The sequence below is a fragment of the Misgurnus anguillicaudatus genome, chromosome 3 (assembly GCF_027580225.2).
Source record: "Misgurnus anguillicaudatus chromosome 3, ASM2758022v2, whole genome shotgun sequence".
Taxonomy (NCBI): domain Eukaryota; kingdom Metazoa; phylum Chordata; class Actinopteri; order Cypriniformes; family Cobitidae; genus Misgurnus; species Misgurnus anguillicaudatus.
The window spans coordinates 44,477,747-44,496,224 of NC_073339.2; the positions used below are offsets into that span (position 1 = coordinate 44,477,747).

General features: G+C 38.4%; 1 protein-coding gene across 1 annotated transcript; it reads right to left on the minus strand.

The window, feature by feature from the left end:
• Positions 1-617: 617 nt before the first annotated feature.
• On the minus strand, positions 618-4,550 carry spry2 (sprouty RTK signaling antagonist 2). The gene is made up of 2 exons (XM_055206163.2): positions 4,035-4,550; positions 618-2,466 (listed from the first exon to the last, which is right to left on the minus strand). The coding sequence occupies exon 2, from the start codon at positions 2,413-2,415 to the stop codon at positions 1,498-1,500; it is 918 nt and encodes a 305-aa protein (XP_055062138.1). The 5' UTR covers positions 2,416-2,466; positions 4,035-4,550; the 3' UTR covers positions 618-1,497.
• Positions 4,551-18,478: the final 13,928 nt, after the last annotated feature.

Here is an 18,478-nt window from a genome sequence, read left to right on the forward strand (position 1 = left end):
CAGAAACAATCTCTGATCCTCCTGATGTCAACTAGTGGTTTGCATACTTCAATGATTAAACCAGTGCCAGATGTTTCCCATGGAAGTAAAGGCAGCCAGTATCCGCTGCTGGCAGGAGAGGCTGGAAGTTACCCCTGAGGGTCTGGCTCAAGATCAGGGCTTCTTTATAAGGTTTGTTTGGGTAGTTTTATCAGACACTAACGGTGCATAACTATTATTACGAGTATTTCTATTAATCAAAGGTAATCGGAACTGTGCTATTTCTCATCAATGGTCGTCTTTTTTGATATCCAAAGGCCCCATTTTCCATGGACATTCACCCTTTTGTAACTGTAGACTAAAATACACAAACTGCACCACCACGACTATTCATAATGCTCAAAATTGCATTCAGCTAGTTTGTCGATTTGTATGCTATCGCTTTCAACACTTTTTATTTGGGATGACCTCGAAACCGTCATCTGGATCATAAACACAAAGCGATACGCAGCACTGACAGAAGATCCATTGGTAAACAAAGGCGATTGAAAAACAGCAGACCTTCAAAAATGGCTCTTTGTGCTCGGATGTTTAAAAACAAGGTCAACAGCAGGCCAGAAAAGAAGACAGAAAACGCATTGTTTAATTTCAAAACGTTAATATATTTACTATTTTATAGTGAACATATGCATCTGATTCGACACCCCAGTCACCCATTTTTTTTTTTTTTGCAGCAACAACAGAGGAAGGGTTTATTCGTCTCAAAATTTGGGGTGATGCCTATAAAGATGCCTCTCAAAATAAATATTACTTTATAAAATAATAAAACTTCAAATAAATATTTTTTTACACTAAACAATGTGTTGAAATTAGAAAATAAAGTTTTCTTAGGGTCACTGTACAATTTACAGGTATAGCTATAGGGATAATTCATGTAAGGTTTCACTTCTATAAGGCGAAATATCAATAAAAAGTGATTGATATACATTCGAAACGAATGTACGACACTATACAAGTTTTATATATGCATCATATATATGGATCTGTCAAGGTGCCTAAGGTTTGGCACAATGCTTTTCACAGTTGAAATATTATATGTACAAAAATAAAATCTCTCAGAGAAAAAGAGCTCATTTGCTAATTTACATACTTTGCAGATACTATTCACAAACAGTTAGTTAGGGGAGTCTGTCACCTTTATATCAGTCATATTACTGAATGTCAATAGGGCTAACATTCTGGACTTCAGTTTAAAAACAAAACAAAAGAAAGAACAGAGGAAAGTCGCCGAAACAAACATTTTCCCCTCGTAAAGAGTGTGAGAGAGACGGAGGATAAAAGAAAAGCAAAAAAAGACAAACAAGCAAACCACTTCAAACCAGTTTTTGCCAACCCAATGTCACCTTTTGGTCGACGGTGCCATAACTGCAACGCAAATGTTTGCATCCCTCTGGCTGCAGGTAATTCGAGACAGTCCCGGTTAATGTTATCTTCCCAGTGCTACTCCTGGAACCGAGCCTACTTTGTGTCAACTTTTTTGTTATGGCAGCGGCACCCGGGCCGATTGGTGCAGTCGTAGCACGCCTGGCACATTGCCACGCAACCCTTAACTGGGAGGTAGCAGAGCAGGCAGGGCAAAAAAAGAGCCAAGACGCTTATGGCCGACCACCGGATGCAGCAATGCGACTGGCTGCAAGAGAAAGGCTTGTCCGTGCACATATCCTCATCGTCGTTGGAGCAGTGGTAGAACAGGCCTTTGACACAGCACACGCAAGTTACGTAGTCCATTGCCGTGGTCGCCGAGCAAAGGCATCTGCGGCCGCACATCCAACAGGAAGGCAGGGTCCGAGGGCAGGTGCATTCTTTGCACTTGCACCGGCCGCAGTCCTCGCAGCGATTGGAGTGCTTGCCGTCGCCAGCCTTGGCTGGGACAACCGTAAGGGGCTTCAGCTCATCCTGTTTCACTTCCAAACGCTTGGGTTGCACCCTGACGATCTGATCGCCCGTCCCTGGCGCGTTTCCCAGAAGTCTTTGCTCGGACGAGGTGCTCCCCGTGCTGGTCCTGGCTGTACTGTGCGAAACCTCGCTGGTGGCACTGATGGATCGGCTTATGCCGCTCCTTGGCGTCCGAGCGGGCTGTTGAGGAGACGGCTGCCCGGCTTGTTGGGTCCTCGGTGAGTCTCTGTCCTCACCGGAGGTGGTTGAAGTCGGGCTGGAAGGTTGCGAGTCCGTTTTCTGCTGGGAGGCAGGCGGTCGGGGCGCCACCGTCGGGCCCTCCGTGTACTCATTGCTGCCCCGGATGGTCCTGATCTGGTCCAGGGAGAGCACCTGACCCTCCGGGGGCTCAGAGTCCCCTGTCTGGGGTCTTCCGGTGTCACGCAAAGCTCGCAGGATACCAGAAGAGCCGCTGCCACCATTTTGAGCTCTTGTCTCCATCTTTACTCTGAAGTGGGAACCCTCTGGCTGGCATTGAACACATCTGAAGTCCTGTGGGCAAGGCAGACAGTTAAACGAGAGCGTACAGGGAAGTTAAATCCCATAAACTAACCATATGTAAATCCTATGAGCTAGGAAAATAGAAAATGCAGATGGCAAGCTCTTTCATGCAAATCTACTAACTACGCTCCACCTAGAAAAATAGGCCTGGCCTTCGGCACCTGCGGCTATCAAGTTTACAAACTACACCAACTTTGCTCTAAATTATCCTAAATTATAATCTCTTCATTGTAATAACATCTCTCTGCTTATAACTCTCGGTTTATTATTCAGCAACAAAAGCTGTCTCTCTCGTATACAAGCATCTTTCTCAATTAAGCTCAACAAAAAATCTAATTTTGTGTCAAACTCACAAAATGAACTTTTCGATCAAATCTGCCCTGATAACATTTGCATTATAAAAGCTCTGCGCAAAAACATTGAACTGAATTAAATATTTTCTCTTTAAATTTTAATACATTATTGAAATACTAAAAGTGTAAGCTTTATCAAACAGCCTTTGCGATTTGACGATATTTGATATAAACAACATTCTTACTTTTTAAATGTAGTCCATAAATAAAGATGCATTGCAGCATTAAAGAAAAGTATTAAAAGCAACTTAATTTTGTTTCATAACACCAATTATGATTAAGTTTTAAATAAAACAATTTAATTAATAAGCCATTTAAGCAACTGGAAGTAGCATAATAAAAACTTTGCGTAAATGAAAATGTGCAAGTAAAAACGACGTAGAACTTTTTTACTTGTATAATAAGAGAAGCTTAGCTAAGCATAAAAGTTGACATGTTCTTTAAAACTCCATAATAAATTATTATATACTCAAATTTGAGTTTAAACGCTAAAATTTGTAGAAAATTAAAAATATTTAATAAATTACCGATTGCATACACCGAGAAAAAGTGACGCGCACAAATTCATGATGACGTTGTCAGTGGGAGGCGGAGCTTTGACACAAATACGTACATATAGAAAAATAAAATATACACATGTGTCACGGGGATTGGGGGGGGGGGTCTACGCAACCGTACATCTCAGCCGGGACCCTCGGCACCAGTCGAGTTTAATCTAAATAACACAAGCCCAAATTACCATATCAATACACAATCTCAATTTCCACAGAGAGGCCCCATCAACAAAATGTCTGTTAAACATCTGTTTATCTCTTAGCTGCTATTTAAGCCCCGATCTGGTATTTCAAGCATGCATACTAACTTTATAACATACTTTGAGCTTGCATGCAAAACAGATATACTTTTCTTTGCAGCACCAGATAAAGTTTTTATTAAAACGTTGCGCGTTTCGCTTTTAATAATTAATACAAAGATGTAAATTAAACATTCAATGTCTTTGAACTTTAAACAAAACTTAAAGTGCGTGCGCAGATCCGTATGGCAACTATTTGCACAGCTGCGAGTATGGCGCGACGCACGAGTGCTGGAAAAAGTCGCAGGGAACGCGGAAAACTCGTTATTAGAACCGCGCGACCACACGCGCGATACGCAATAAAATACAATGTGTGTAACTATGCATTGCAAAAACAAATTCAGGACACTTACCGTGATCTCACCACCTCAACCCCCTGTGTCGTGAAGAGTATATCCTACTAGTAGGAATTTCTCTTTGGTATGTCCTCAGTTCATGGGAGATTCATTCACAAAAATTCCGATAATCGCAATCGCGCGTCCTTCTCGCGAAACGAACGTCTGGATTTTATTCCAAGCGGAGCGCGTGTACAGCGCCAAACTTCTGTCGATATATCGGGGAAACACAAAATAAGTTCCAAATAACTGCAAGAGTTGCGTTTATGAAGCCATAAAATGAAAAAAGTTCGTCAAAAGTATAGTTTCTCAAGAAGAAGCGTTGCGGCGCGCGAGCTCAATGTTTGGCTGCATGGCACACTGTGGCGCTTTCAAGTTTCTCTGCTCGTGTTTTTTTCGTCTTTCCGGAGAGGAGGAGGTCGGGTTTATGCTGTAAATGGCGTCATGTGGAAGTGAAGGGGGTGAACAGAGTAGCTGTTGTCCCAGAGGATATATCGTATCCGGTCCCAGCTCATTGGCTCTACAGGACCCAACATTCACTCCCCGTGTTTGTGTGTGTGCGTCTCAGAACACCAGCATTTAGAATTCGAATCTGAGTCGATTCATTCGGACACGATCATTGAACCGGTTCAAAGATTTATTTAAGTTAAAAAAAGCGTCTGTGATTTGCAATATTGTTTGTAATAAAGATTTTATATAAAATACAGATTGCGTCATATGTTGTGGTGTTCAATAATTTCAGCATTGTTTTCAACAGTAATCATATTATTTTCATATTATTAAGGGTAAAAATATTGTTTCCATCTCACAGTATTTTTTTACATTTTCCAAGTTAGTCATTACAGTCAGCGAATCGGTTTGATTGAATCATTCTAGCGAATCGGTTCAAATGAATCACTACAGAGCACTGCCTCAAAGTTTCACAGGCTAAACATTTGTGCAGAAGAGCTGTTGCTCAACCTCTGCAGTACATTTACGATTTTAACACACTTTCGTATTTTTTTTATTACAAGACTTTTAAGATGTAGTGTTGTAGATTTGGGCAGTTTGCACCATATGAGTTTTTTTTTAGTATTTTCTTAAAAAAAAAAAACTTTGCAGTTCCACAGGCTTATTCTTACAATTGAGAGAAATACCTGAAACGGCATAGTACGTTTAATGACAAAAATTGCAACAATAATAATAACAACAAAGCAAAACTATTTATTTTGCTGTAATATAGTTTGAACAAAAAATGTCTATTACCGCCCCCTAGTGGCAAAATGAAGAAAGAGCAGTTGTCCTGCAGTATTATTAGTTTTAAACTGGTATTGGTTAATCTTTTAATTTTGAAATTATTACCAGACATACATTTTAACCAGACAAGCACATACAATTATTACGTTTGCAACAATATCAACAACACAGATTGCACTGTCAAATTCACACTGCAAACATAAATAACACATATAAAGTGTAATATAGATCTTTTAAAAATTGTATTTATGCATATCCATTAACAATAGTATAAAGGATTACAAGGCATTTCATTTATTCAAGTATAAAACTGCGATTAAATCCAATCCAGTTGCATTTCTAGTAGATAAAAGACACTAATACAACAAGTTTACTTAGCATGGAAATAGCCTCCATACAAAGACACTTTATAATGTATGGGCCATTGTGGGCTAATAGGAAGTCCTCCCACAGGAGATTCCCCCCAACACATTGTCTGTCTGTCTCTCTAGCAGGCCACAAGGCAATAAGGGGTAAACCTTCAATGTTATCAGAAGGAGGGAGTGAACAAATGCACCTCGAGGTGGCCTCAAATGAACACGGGGAGTCACAGAGGAAACGAGGAGAGAGCGAGCGAGTTCCCAAACCCATGAGACTTCACCATCTCCAGCTGAGAGGAGCCTATTGTTCAGGGCCTCCTTTTCACCAGCCAGAGGTGAAAAGGTAACTGACAGGGGCTTTGTGCTTGGTCTGGGGGTCTCCTATTGCTGCAGATTCCCCCGGTCACACAGCATCAATGAGCGGGCCATGAGGAAATGGGACAAGGGGGCTGGAGGAGGATCCAGGAAAGGTCTTTTGGAACAAGACACATAACTAATAATGGGCATTATTGACATTTAAATGATGCTTTTAGGCCAAATCCTTGAGAAAAAATAAGAAGTGTATTTTTGATACAAACACCGCATATTGCATTGACATTATTTTTGTGACATTTAAGCACTTTTGCATGCCTTAAATCATTCTTTAAACGTGAATAAAGAAGTTCTCTCTCATTACTGCAAAAAATAAAATAAAAATGATGCATTATTTAAAATGTAAAAGACATATTGTACATGCAAAAAATGTATATTGGTCCACAAAATGTTTTCTTTTTATTCAAAACTTATTATTTTGCACATAACATCAATTTTGACAGAAAATACAGAAAATCACGCAAAAAGAATGCAAAAAAGCACTTGGCTCACTGATTTCCAGTAGTTTGCAAAATGCAATGCATTCCCAGTTTCTACCAAAATAACGATGCATTATTAAAATGTAAAAGATATATTGTACACGCTAAAGTGCATATTGGTCCCCAAAATGTTTTAATTTTATTAATAACTTCTTATTTTGCACATAACATTAAATTTGACCATATATTGGTCCCCAAAATATTTTTTCTTTTTTATTAAAAACTTATTATTTTGCACATAACATCGATTTTGACCTTTCTTTGTGAGATTTGCCCAATAATAGAGAAAATCAGACAAACAAGAATGCAAAAAAGCTCACTTGGCTCACTGATTTCTATTAGCTTGCAAAATGCAATGCATTCCCAGTTTCTACCAAAATAACGATGCATTATTAAAATGTAAAAGATATATTGTACATGCAAAAAATGTATATTGGTCCCCAAAATGTTTTCTTTTAATTCAAAACTTATTATTTTGCACATAACATCAAATTTGACCATTCTTCGTGAGATTTTCCCAATAATAGAGAAAATCACGCAAAAAGAATGCAAAAAAGCTCACTTGGCTCACTGATTTCCAGTAGTTTGCAAAATGCAATGCATTCCCAGTTTCTACCAAAATAACGATGCATTATTAAAATGTAAAAGATATATTGTACACGCTAAAGTGTATATTGGTCCCCAAAATGTTTTCTTTTAATTCAAAACTTCTTATTTTGCACATAACATTAAATTTGACCATTCTTTGTGAGATTTTCCCAATAATAGAGAAAAGCAGGCATACAAGAATGCATAAAAGCACTTGGCTCACTGATTTCCATTATCTTGCAAAATGTAATGCATTCCCAGTTTCTACCAAAATAACAATGCATTATTTAAATGTAAAAGACATATTGTACATGCAAAAAAATTATATTGGTCCCCAAAATATTTTTTTCTTTTTTATTAAAAACTTCTTATTTTGCACATAACATCGATTTTGACCTTTCTTTGTGAGATTTTCCCAATAATACAGAAAATCAGACAAACAAGAATGCAAAAAAGCTCACTTGGCTTGCTGATTTCTATTAGCTTGCAAAATTTAATGCATTCCCAGTTTCTACAAGGAACAGCTGTTTCACCCTTCTTTTGGCTGTTCAGCCCCCTCTGCCCCCCCAAACAAAAGCTTATCCAGGTTTGTAAAGATAAAAAGAAGCAAAGGACAAAGTACATGCGGACATTTCAGCTTACGAGCTAAATGTGACATGATTTTGTGGACTTAATAAAGTTGCTTGACGTTTTTGTTCCCTGGTGTCGTGTTCGCTCTCCTTCTGCCAGATAAGCTCTATTGTCACCTCTGTTTAAACATAGTTCAGACATTAAGGGCGCAATCACATTATCCCAACCAAACCGCGCAGAGCGCGTTTGACCCCCAAAGCCTGGTTCGTTTGACTAGTGTGATCGCTCTGTACCGTGCCCGGGTGCCGTTTGGTTAATCGCACCCGGGCCCACCTCTGGCCCGAGCGTCAGTGGACGAGTAACGGCTAGTTTTTAGTCTACATCGGTTGTACACTCATTATTGCAATGCTCAATAATTTCCACTATGATTTCAGACACCACTAAAATAGATGTTTCCTCAAATTTTAAGGGTATAGGGGGCTATTTCGGTAGCAACATCCTAGCAACCACCCGGAACTCCCTTGCATAGCAACATCTTGGCAACCAGACATCATAACTTGTGTGTACGCGGGAAAAAAAAGTTAAAACTGGTTTTACTTTTCAGAAATCACGACGATCTCTGCAACATAAACACACTTTACCAACTTACTGCCATGCTTCATGTCGAAACATAACCACAAACCACAATGTGTCAATCTGTGCACAGAAACACATGTTAGTCACAGTTAGTGTGTAACATCTCCATATATTTGACAGATAATCAAAGAAACGTCAGCGTTGATGTTGTTTAAGATACAATTATATACACGCTGGGAAGGCAGAGAAACCGTATATCCGTTTGTTTGTGTGTCGGAGTGAACCGCAAGGATGGAGAGCGGGTGTTAGGGGGGAAAAGAAGGCAAAAACGCAAACAAAATGATGAACATATGAGCATGGAGCCAAGCAATAATGACCCCTGGTGAGCTCTAGGCATCGGAAGGAAATACACAGGGCCCTGTAATTAGGCATTTTATAACGTGCACCAAATTCTTTGATAATGCAGCGAGGGGACGGGGGAAAGGGGGCCATTTTAAAACCACAATAGTTGACTCTGGAGCCAGTTAGGCCAATTAAAGCAGGTAATGCACAATCATTATGCTCGGTCGGCCAGATCTCAGAGGAAGTTTGGGCCTTTTATAAGAAAACGTCTCTTTCGGAGCCCGGGGGCGAGTTGCATGGGTTTCGCCTGGCATCATTTAGCAGTTCTTGCACTTTGGAGGATGAATGCCAGACCGAAAGTAATGAAATCTTTGACCTTGATTTGCTTGCAAATAACATTAGCAATATTCTGGCCTGCGCTTTGATAGCAAGGTCACCAATTTGAATGCCACGCTTGGGAAGACAATTATACAAAGGGTTTGGCTGAACAGTGGGCTTAAGTATCACTTCAATTTATGTTTCATAACTTCAGAATTAACTATAACTGAACATGTAAGGTTTGTCAGACGTTTTTGACAAAATAAAAAAGTGGCTATTCTTTACTCAACATTTTTTTTATGTTGGATTTACACAAAACAGTGTTAACAGGTTCCTATAAGATGCCAATTTAAAGTAAAGCTGACTTTTTAAAAATGTCAAATACATTCAAATAAATAAAATCAAATATATCCCAGAGTGTGTATGTGAAGTCTTAGCTCAAAATACCCCACAGATAATTTATAATAGCATGTTAAAATTGTCACTTTGTAAGGGTGAGCAAAAATCCAAATGAACTGATCTAGGCACTAAATGGCAGTGCTGTGGTTGGATAGTGCAGATTAAGGGGCGGCATTATCCCCTTCTGACATCACAAGGGGAGCCAAATATGCTTGCAGAGAATGGTTTACCAAAACTAAGTTACTGGGTTGTTGTTTTTCAAATGTTTTAGGTTGATAGAAGCACTGGGGACACAATTATAGCACTTAAATATGGAAAAGTCAGATTTTCATCATATGTCCCCTTTAAATGAAGTTCACATCGTTAAATAGATTTTTTTTAAGTAATCTTAACATGAAAGGATTAAGTAAATTGGCAAAATGTTTGTCTTGTTTTCAGTAAAAATATCGAAAAATTCTTAAATTGAGATGCTTTTTCTTGATGAGCAAAACGACCCAAGAAAAAAGTCTAGTTTTTAGACCAAAAGTGTCGAGTTTGGGTGATTTTGTGCATAGAACAAGCAAAAAAAAAAAAAAAAAAAAAAAATGGGGTAAGCAAAAAAATCTTGAACATTTTTCTTAAACACTAAATTCAAGAGAAAAAAAAATCTAGAAAAAATTGCTTGCCCCATTGGCAGATTTTTTTTTTGCTTGTTTTATGCACAAAATCACTTAAATTTGATAGTAGTAACAAAAATACTACTAAAAATACTTTTTTCTTGAAAATCATTTTTTGCAGTGTAGGCATTTATAACTATTTTTATATACTTTCATAAAGCAACTACAGTGCAATACAACATTTAAAAAAAAGATTTGTTGGTTCAACTTCAAAAGTAAGTCACCTTGTTGCCTTGAGTTAGTTCAACTTAAAAATATTAGTTAACTAAAAAAAGTTGTGTTCCCTGGATTCAAACCCATGACCTTTTGCAATGCTAATGCAATGCTCTACCATTGAGCTATTACATGAGCATCAGACACTATCATCCAAAACCTACAAATGTGAGATATAACTGAATAGTGATTCATCTTAGAGAAGCATCAATCTTATGGCCTGCATTATTTGTGTCACATTTGTGGGTTTTTATCATCTAGCAGGTAAAAACCGTGAGTCTATTCATTTTGAAAAGTAATTGTTAGCCTTGGCAAACAACCATAATGACCCATAAACTCAATGTAGGCCAGGTATTCAAGAACATATGGGAAAATATGCATTTTGCTGAGGCTTTCATAAACATAGCGGCGTAACAGCACAATACTCTCATAAAATTAATAACAAAACAATGTACTTCTGTTTAAGAGACCATTAAATCACAGACACAAACAGCAACAAAACTTATTGCAGCGCATTTGCTTTTAGCCATGCAAAGAAAAGGTTTCGTAAACAGAGGTTTTAAATCATTTTTATAGTTATTAGTTGCCACTGACTTTATCTTCCACTTATCAAAACGGCAACAGAAAAGACTCTTTTAGCCGTGACACAATAGTAAAAAAAAATGATTTACTCAGTTTTTTCATGCATCTTCTTAATATTCTGTCATGAAATAACCCTCGGGTCCCAAGATAGTGAGTAGTGAGTTTGTGTCCCCTTTCAGACCCCCAAACACACACACTTTTTGCTCTCACACAACACACAGCGGAGGGTTTTAGGTTCAGATGAAAACCATTACACAAATTTTGCGGTTCCTGTTTTTATATCCTTTTCTCCGGCAGTCATCTGGGACAAAGAAATGGATACTTGGCAAGAGCGTCTTCCTCCAGAAAACGAAATAAATAACAATCCCGTCCCCTAAAACTATGCTTCCGCAAAGAGCACTTTTCCAGATGGACCTCTCAACATGCAACACACACACACATTTTCGCAAATACAAAAAAATCAACAAACCGACTCAATGAGGTAAACAAACTGATACCAAACGCCACAACCGAGAAGAATGAGACTTTTAAGGCTGAAACATTTTGTGCAGTTTAAATCCTGGGAGTTGTCCAAAAGTCTGGGCCAAGTTGGAAATATGCTTCTATTATGCCTTTTTTCCTGATTTTGCACTTACAAATGATTTTATGGGAATATCAATTTCAGTGAAAAGTTAAAAATGTTAAAGATTTACAAAATTTCATCAGATCTTAATGTTCGCCTCCCAGTCGCCATCTTTGCTTGAAACATAAAATTGGACTTCAAATCAAGTAAAAACGGACATTACCCGTCAAATCGTATTCGACAGCTCGAATTATAAATCATGATTACAAGCTTTTTCAGAACTGATTTTTATGTACTTGATATCATTTTTGATCATATTTAATCCCAAAATGCTTTGTTTTTGGATCACAGCTCTAAAGTCACCATTAAACGGAAGTAGCGATTGCCTTCTTTGCTGTATCATGACGTATATCCGAGGTAAACGGCTTCTGAAATGAGAAAAAAATGTAGGGTGAGACTTGATTTTGGCCATCATTGAGACCTGATTGGATCATTAGACCCAGTCGTGGATGATAACAGAAACAAATCTCTGATAGCCCCGCCCTCGTGCCATTTCTCATGACAGGAAGTGAAGAGAAGTTGATTCGTAAGATAAAGTCGCCATGGAACGGAAGTAGTAATTGTCGTCTTTTCTCTGCCGTGATGTATATCCGAGTAAACAAAATTAGGGCGGGACTTGATTTTGTCCATCGAGAAATAATTGGATCGTTAAAAGTTGGGCCATGTTGCTAATTGCTAATCACTGCAACCTTTTCCCTGGCAGAAACAAATATCTGATAGCCCCGCCCTCGTGCCATTCCTCGTGACAGGAAGTAAAGAAAAAAGTTTTTTTTCGTAAGTTAAAGTCACCAAGAAATGGAAGTAGTGACTGTCGTCTTTTCCCTACTGTGACGTTTATCCAAGTAAACATAAAAATGTAGGGCGGGACTTGATTTTGTCCATTGATAATAAATTGGATTGTTGAAAGTTAGGCCATGTTGCTAATTGCTAATTGCTGCAATCTTTTCCCGGGCAGAAACAAATCTCTAATAGCCCCGCCCTCGTGCCATTCCTCGTGACAGGAGGTGAAGCGAAGTAATTGCAAGTTAAAGTCACCATGAAACAGAAGTAGCGATTGTCTTCTTTTCCCTGCCGTAACGTATATTCGATTAAACATAAAAAATGTAGGGCGGGACTTGATTTCGTCCATCGAGAATTGATTGGATTGTTGAAAGTTGGGCCATTTTGCTAACTGCCAATTGCTAATTGCTGTGATCTTTTCCCAAGCAGAAACAAATCTTTGATAGCCCCGCCCTCATGCCATTCCTGTTGACAGGAAGTGAAGAGAATTTGTATCATAACTTAAAGTCAGCATGAAACGGAAGTAGCGATTGTCTTCTTTTCCCTGCCGTAACGTATATCCGATTAAACATAAAAAAAATAGAGCTGGACTTGATTTTGTCCATCGAGAATTGGATCGTTGAAAGTTAGGCCATGTTGCTAATTGCTAATCACTGCAATCTTTTCTCGGGCAGAAACAAATATCTGATAGCCCCGCCCTCGTGCCATTCCTCGTGACAGGAGGTGAAGAGAAGTAATTGCAAGTTAAATTCACCATGAAACGGAAGTAGATATTGTCTTCTTTTCCCTGCCGTAATGTATACAAAAAAATGTAGGGCGGGACTTAATTTCGTCCATCGAGAATCGATTGGATTGTTGAAAGTTGGGCCATTTTGCTAACTGCTAATTGCTGCGATCTTTTCCAGAGCAGAAACAAATCTTTGATAGCCCCGCCCTCATGCCACTCCTGATGACAGGAAGTGAAGAGAAGTTGTTTCATAACTTAAAGTCGGCATGAAACGGAAGTAGCGATTGTCTTCTTTTCCCTGCCGTGACGTATATCCGAGTAAACATAAAAAAATAAAGCTGGGCTTGATTTTGTCCATCGAGAACTGGATCGTTAAAAGTTAGGCCATGTTGCTAATTGCTGCGATCTTTTCTCGGGCAGAAACAAATATCTGATAGCCCCGCCCTCGTGCCATTCCTCGTGACAGGAGGTGAAGAGAAGTAATTGCAAGTTAAATTCACCATGAAACGGAAGTAGATATTGTCTTCTTTTCCCTGCCGTAATGTATACAAAAAAATGTAGGGCGGGACTTAATTTCGTCCATCGAGAATCGATTGGATTGTTGAAAGTTGGGCCATTTTGCTAACTGCTAATTGCTGCGATCTTTTCCCGAGCAGAAACAAATCTTTGATAGCCCGCCCTCATGCCATTCCTGGTGACAGGAAGTGAAGAGAAGTTGTTTCATAACTTAAAGTCGGCATGAAACGGAAGTAGTGATTGTCTTCTTTTCCCTGCCGTGACGTATATCCGAGTAAACATAAATTTTTTTATCTGGACTTGATTTCGTTCATCGAGAATCGATTGGATTGTCGAAAGTTGGACCATGTTGCTAATTGCTAATTGCTAATGGCTGCAATTTTTTTCCTGGTTTTTAATTTTAGTTTCACAATGACTTTAATGTGAGTTAACATGATGATCAATGCAAATGCTTTAAACTGCCCCAGACTTTCAGACCCCACATTTTATGATCTGATTGGGTCATTTTATATTTGTTTAGACAGCCGAACAGCTCCTAAAAAGTTGCCACCCGTCTAGCTGAAGTGAAGTAGCCGTCGTTAAAAATGACTAAATCACGATGCTTGGAATGAAATCCAGCCTGGATTAGTTTAAATACTTCGCTGTAAAAACATCCTGTAATGCCGGCCTGTAGCTTTACGCTTCTCGAACGGAGGAATGAACACACATACACATGTGCTTTATTCCATTCGATCAATTAAACATTCCCTATAAGATTGACAGAAATAACTCATTTCCTTTTCCACTCAACGTGTTCGTTGCTAAAACCATCATATTCATCTTGTTAATAGGTTCTGATTAAATTGTCCGTGTGTCCTAATAGCAGAGAGCACACATGCCCCCCAAACCAAATAATAAATCAACAGTGTTTACTCATTACATAAACAGACCTAATCTCCGTTTAAGTGCCTCATTTTACAATGTAAACAGAGAGGGATCTAGGAACCGGTGCCTCGCGTTTTGCTCAACCTTTCTGGCCTCGCTTCGCCAGTAAGGAAAATTTCTCGTAAAACGTATTAAAAGAAAGAACTGTGTCTGCAGCTCGGTTTAAGACGTCGCACTGGCATTCAGACAACATCTCCTTGTTTGGCTCCTAATGCGACTGCTGGTTTGCAGCCACGAGCTGTGTTCAGCGGGGGTTAATCCAGACCCCGTATCTTTAACTGAGCAAAAAATTAACAATCTCTCATACTAGCAAGATGTTGGAACGTACAGACGAATCCCAATCCAGACCGTAGGTGATTTGGAACCATCAGAGTTTAATTGTGATTGATGTCCAACGTGAGGTTTGGGCTCATTAGGAAACAGCACAGATGGTCACGGAAAAGAAACATAGCTGGTAATTCGGCTGTAATGCAAAGTACCACTGGAATGTGTTTTGGAGGTACGCGAGGAGGCCTGGAACTCTGACTTTGGGGTAAATGTGACAAATTGACCTGTCAGAAACACAGAACAGCGCGCACTGGAGTAGTACGGAGCATAAACAAGGAGGAAACGTGGGTTGGATTTGGCGCAACTCCACTTTACGTCATTCAATGATTTTGCAGTTTGCTCCTGCAACAATTGACTTTATTGGAATTCAAGGGCTTGTAGAAAGTTTAAAAGGTGCAAATGCATGCTTTTCTGCAAGTTAAACAGATGAATACCAAACAAACATAGTATTCTTGGAGTTTAGTTAGTAGAGCATCGCAATGGGTCATTGGTTTGATCCCAGGGAACACACATACTGATCAAAACATTAGATAAAGCGTCTGCTGGATGCATAATTGTAAATGAATAGTATCACAGATTAAATCTTAAAAATAAATAAATCCAGGCAATTTTAAATGCATCACGAAAATTTCTGATGTTGGTGTTTTTATAGGGCTGCTATTTCAACATCGCTTTAACAAACTTCAATATTGCTTCTCTTAAAGGAAAAATAACTCATGAAATAAATCTGCTCTTGCATTGATTAATATTTCATGGTCGTCAAAGGCAAACTCCAACCTCATGTAACTCTTTTAAGCAAATTACCTCACGTAGACCTCTAGGCTGCATATTGCAACAGCTAATGAACCCCAAAAAAAGTCAATTTTTTTCTGCTGTAATGTGCACAAACTGGTGAAAGAAATAATAACTCAGGACAGAAGAAAATGTGCCCTTTAGATGTGCATATGCTTTTATCCAGAGCGACATATAGCATACTCAGGAATCGAACCTATGATCTTAGTGTTGCCAGCGCCATGCTTTACCACTTTACAACTATAATTACATTTTTAACCCAGCGTTGGGTCAAAAAGGGACTTCTATTTGAACCAACAATGGGTTAAAACAACCCAGCATTTTAAGTTGAAACAACCCAGCAGTCTTCCCTGTTTCACCCAACGTTGGGTTAAAAATAAGTCAATTTTTTTATTTTATTTGTGATTGTGCATTTGTAAATATATATATATAGTCAACTTATACACTGTCAGAACAAATGGTCACAATGGTCCCTAGCTGTCACTGGGGTGGTACCCTTTCAAAAAGTACACCGTTGCACCTATAGGGATCTATCTAACTCAGTGCAATGCAGCAATGCACGACGCAAGTGTCTTTTGCTAGTATCAACCCGGCCCAATGATAATTTTCACGTTTAGCACCACGTTGTTTAAATAGCAAATGCATTTGCGCCCAATTTTGCGCCCATGGGCGTACTGGTCTAAAAACGAGGTGTGTTCAGGCGCATTGTTGGCGGGTTGCTATTTTGAGGAAGCAAAAATAGACTATGCCATTGACCAACTAAAACCTGGTCTAAAGTCAATGCCGCAATATTGTTTTTGTTATTTAAAGAGCACGTTAATATGCGCCTATAAACGACAAACGCGGGTTATCACACACATGAATGCGCAGCAGCACAAAAATGCTTTTATATATGAAAGATTAAATGATTGAATGTAAAAGATTATTATTGAGTCTCTTGGACATAAATGAGGGCCGATTATGAGACGTTAGAAGGTGTAAAAAGCTGCTTCACCTGTAGCCTGGTAAGTAAATAAATGCTTTGCTTTAAACAAATGCATCTATTTTTAAATGTTTTTTTAGATGCTACCCCACTGATTTATTGTATATGATGACTTTGTACCTGTGGATATGGTGAGATGAGAAACATTTTTAAGTAATGCTTTTAAAAAACCCATGGCGCTGTCCGAGTAAATTCTTTATCTCCTGTTTGTTACAAATAAAATATTTTGGAATACAAACTTTTTCTTGCATATTTGCAAATTATTTTATGAGATTACAATGATAATGTAGGATATCAATACATTTACAGCAATTAAATGCTATTTTTACTTATATGACTGAAAGAAACGGCTTTTAAAGGTTTTAATAAAAAAATCTATTTCAATAAAAATGAAAACAACACAATCTTTTAAGATTGTTTTTAAACTGGTGGTCTTCTTTCTCCGCTTAGTTTTTCAGTTTACAAATTCCGCTTTCTAAATAGGGATTAGACATGGCGCCAGGTGCAACTGGCTTTTAAAGGGGATGAGAGCTGAGACTCTCATTGGTTTATTGCACGTTACACCCAAAACACACTCATTACTCATTAGGCTAATAGAAACAACCCTTTACGGCTGTGCGCTTGGCGCATAAAAATTGTTCCCGTCGTTAAATTAGCAAAAGTGAATCGGACACGCCCGTTTAGACTGTGCCGTGCGCTTCAGACAATGCACTTAGATTGGTAAAATAGGGCCCATAGCGTTCATATGAGTACCTCAAAGGTACATATCGGTACCAAATGTGACCTAAATGGTACATATTAAAAAGCACCAATAGTCTGATTCATGATTTTACATTTCCTTTGGTGTGTTATTCATCCGAGAGTCTGAGATGATGTTAATATTTAACCGCACTATTGCATTAGATTTAATATTCGGCTTGCAGACTCGAAAACAAACATCTCCTTTAATTAACTGCACATTTCCCAGGTGTGAAGAATCAAGAGAACCCAACTCACTAAATCTCATATCAACATCCTGTGCTTTGTGGATATTTTGATCCAGAATGACATTTGAAAAGGTTGATCGAGTGTCACGTTACCCCTGAGGAAATTTGCCCGAAGACCTGAGCTGTATATCTATATGTAAAGGGCTCAAAAATATTCGGACACCTAGGACACACTTAAAATATCATTGTATTAGGTTAAAATAACAAGCCATGTGGCATTGTTTGGTCATTTTCTGGTTGTCATTCATTGTCTCTGTGAGGACATTCATCTGGTTTATTGCTCAGTTTTTAGTTGTTTTATTTAAGAATTAAATTAGTCTCAGATATTTCTCTTAAAATTGCTTAGAAGAAATAAAAATAGAAACAAATAGTTAAAAATCTGTAAAACTATTGTGGATAATAAAGATTTGGGTAAAATTAATGAGAATTGTCTTTAATAATATTAAATTTTGATTGCAGACTTGGCAAATCCAAGTTTAGTTTGTGACATTATTGAGATCTCTTCTAAAACTTTAATGGAGACGTTTTGGAGACGTCTGGGTATTTTCTCTAAATATCTGAGACTTAAGCAAACGTTTCCAATTGCTCTCCTTTTAATCTCATTGATGTCTTGAGAAAACATTAAAAATATCTCATCTTCATTTTCTTTCTCATAGAAATGCTCAACACAAAGTTTAAAACGGCAACTTGGCCAGACAAAAATTTCGAATTTTGAAGAATCTTTACATGCAACAAACTCAGTCTTGCCCTATAGGATGATTTAATTTGTTCAGGAAATAAAGTTTGGCCTTTTCATAGTATAAATTAAATGTCCAAATACTTGTTGGGGCTGCTGTATATGTATGCATGCATTATATATTCATCATATATTTCCTGTTTGGCTTGCTGTTATGAGCACTGACATCCAAATCAAGTCACAAAAGCTTTAGTTTCCAAGTTACTCGCTTCCCTCATTCGTCCTAAATTATCTTTCTGATCATCCAGGCCTCGTATATAACCGCGAATTAGTCTCCGCCCGCTCATGCAGCGTTGTTTACAAACAAGGTAGCTGAAGGATGATGGAAGATGATGTAGTTATGAAGCAACTCAGACCCGAGGCAATGCGCACGCTGCGTT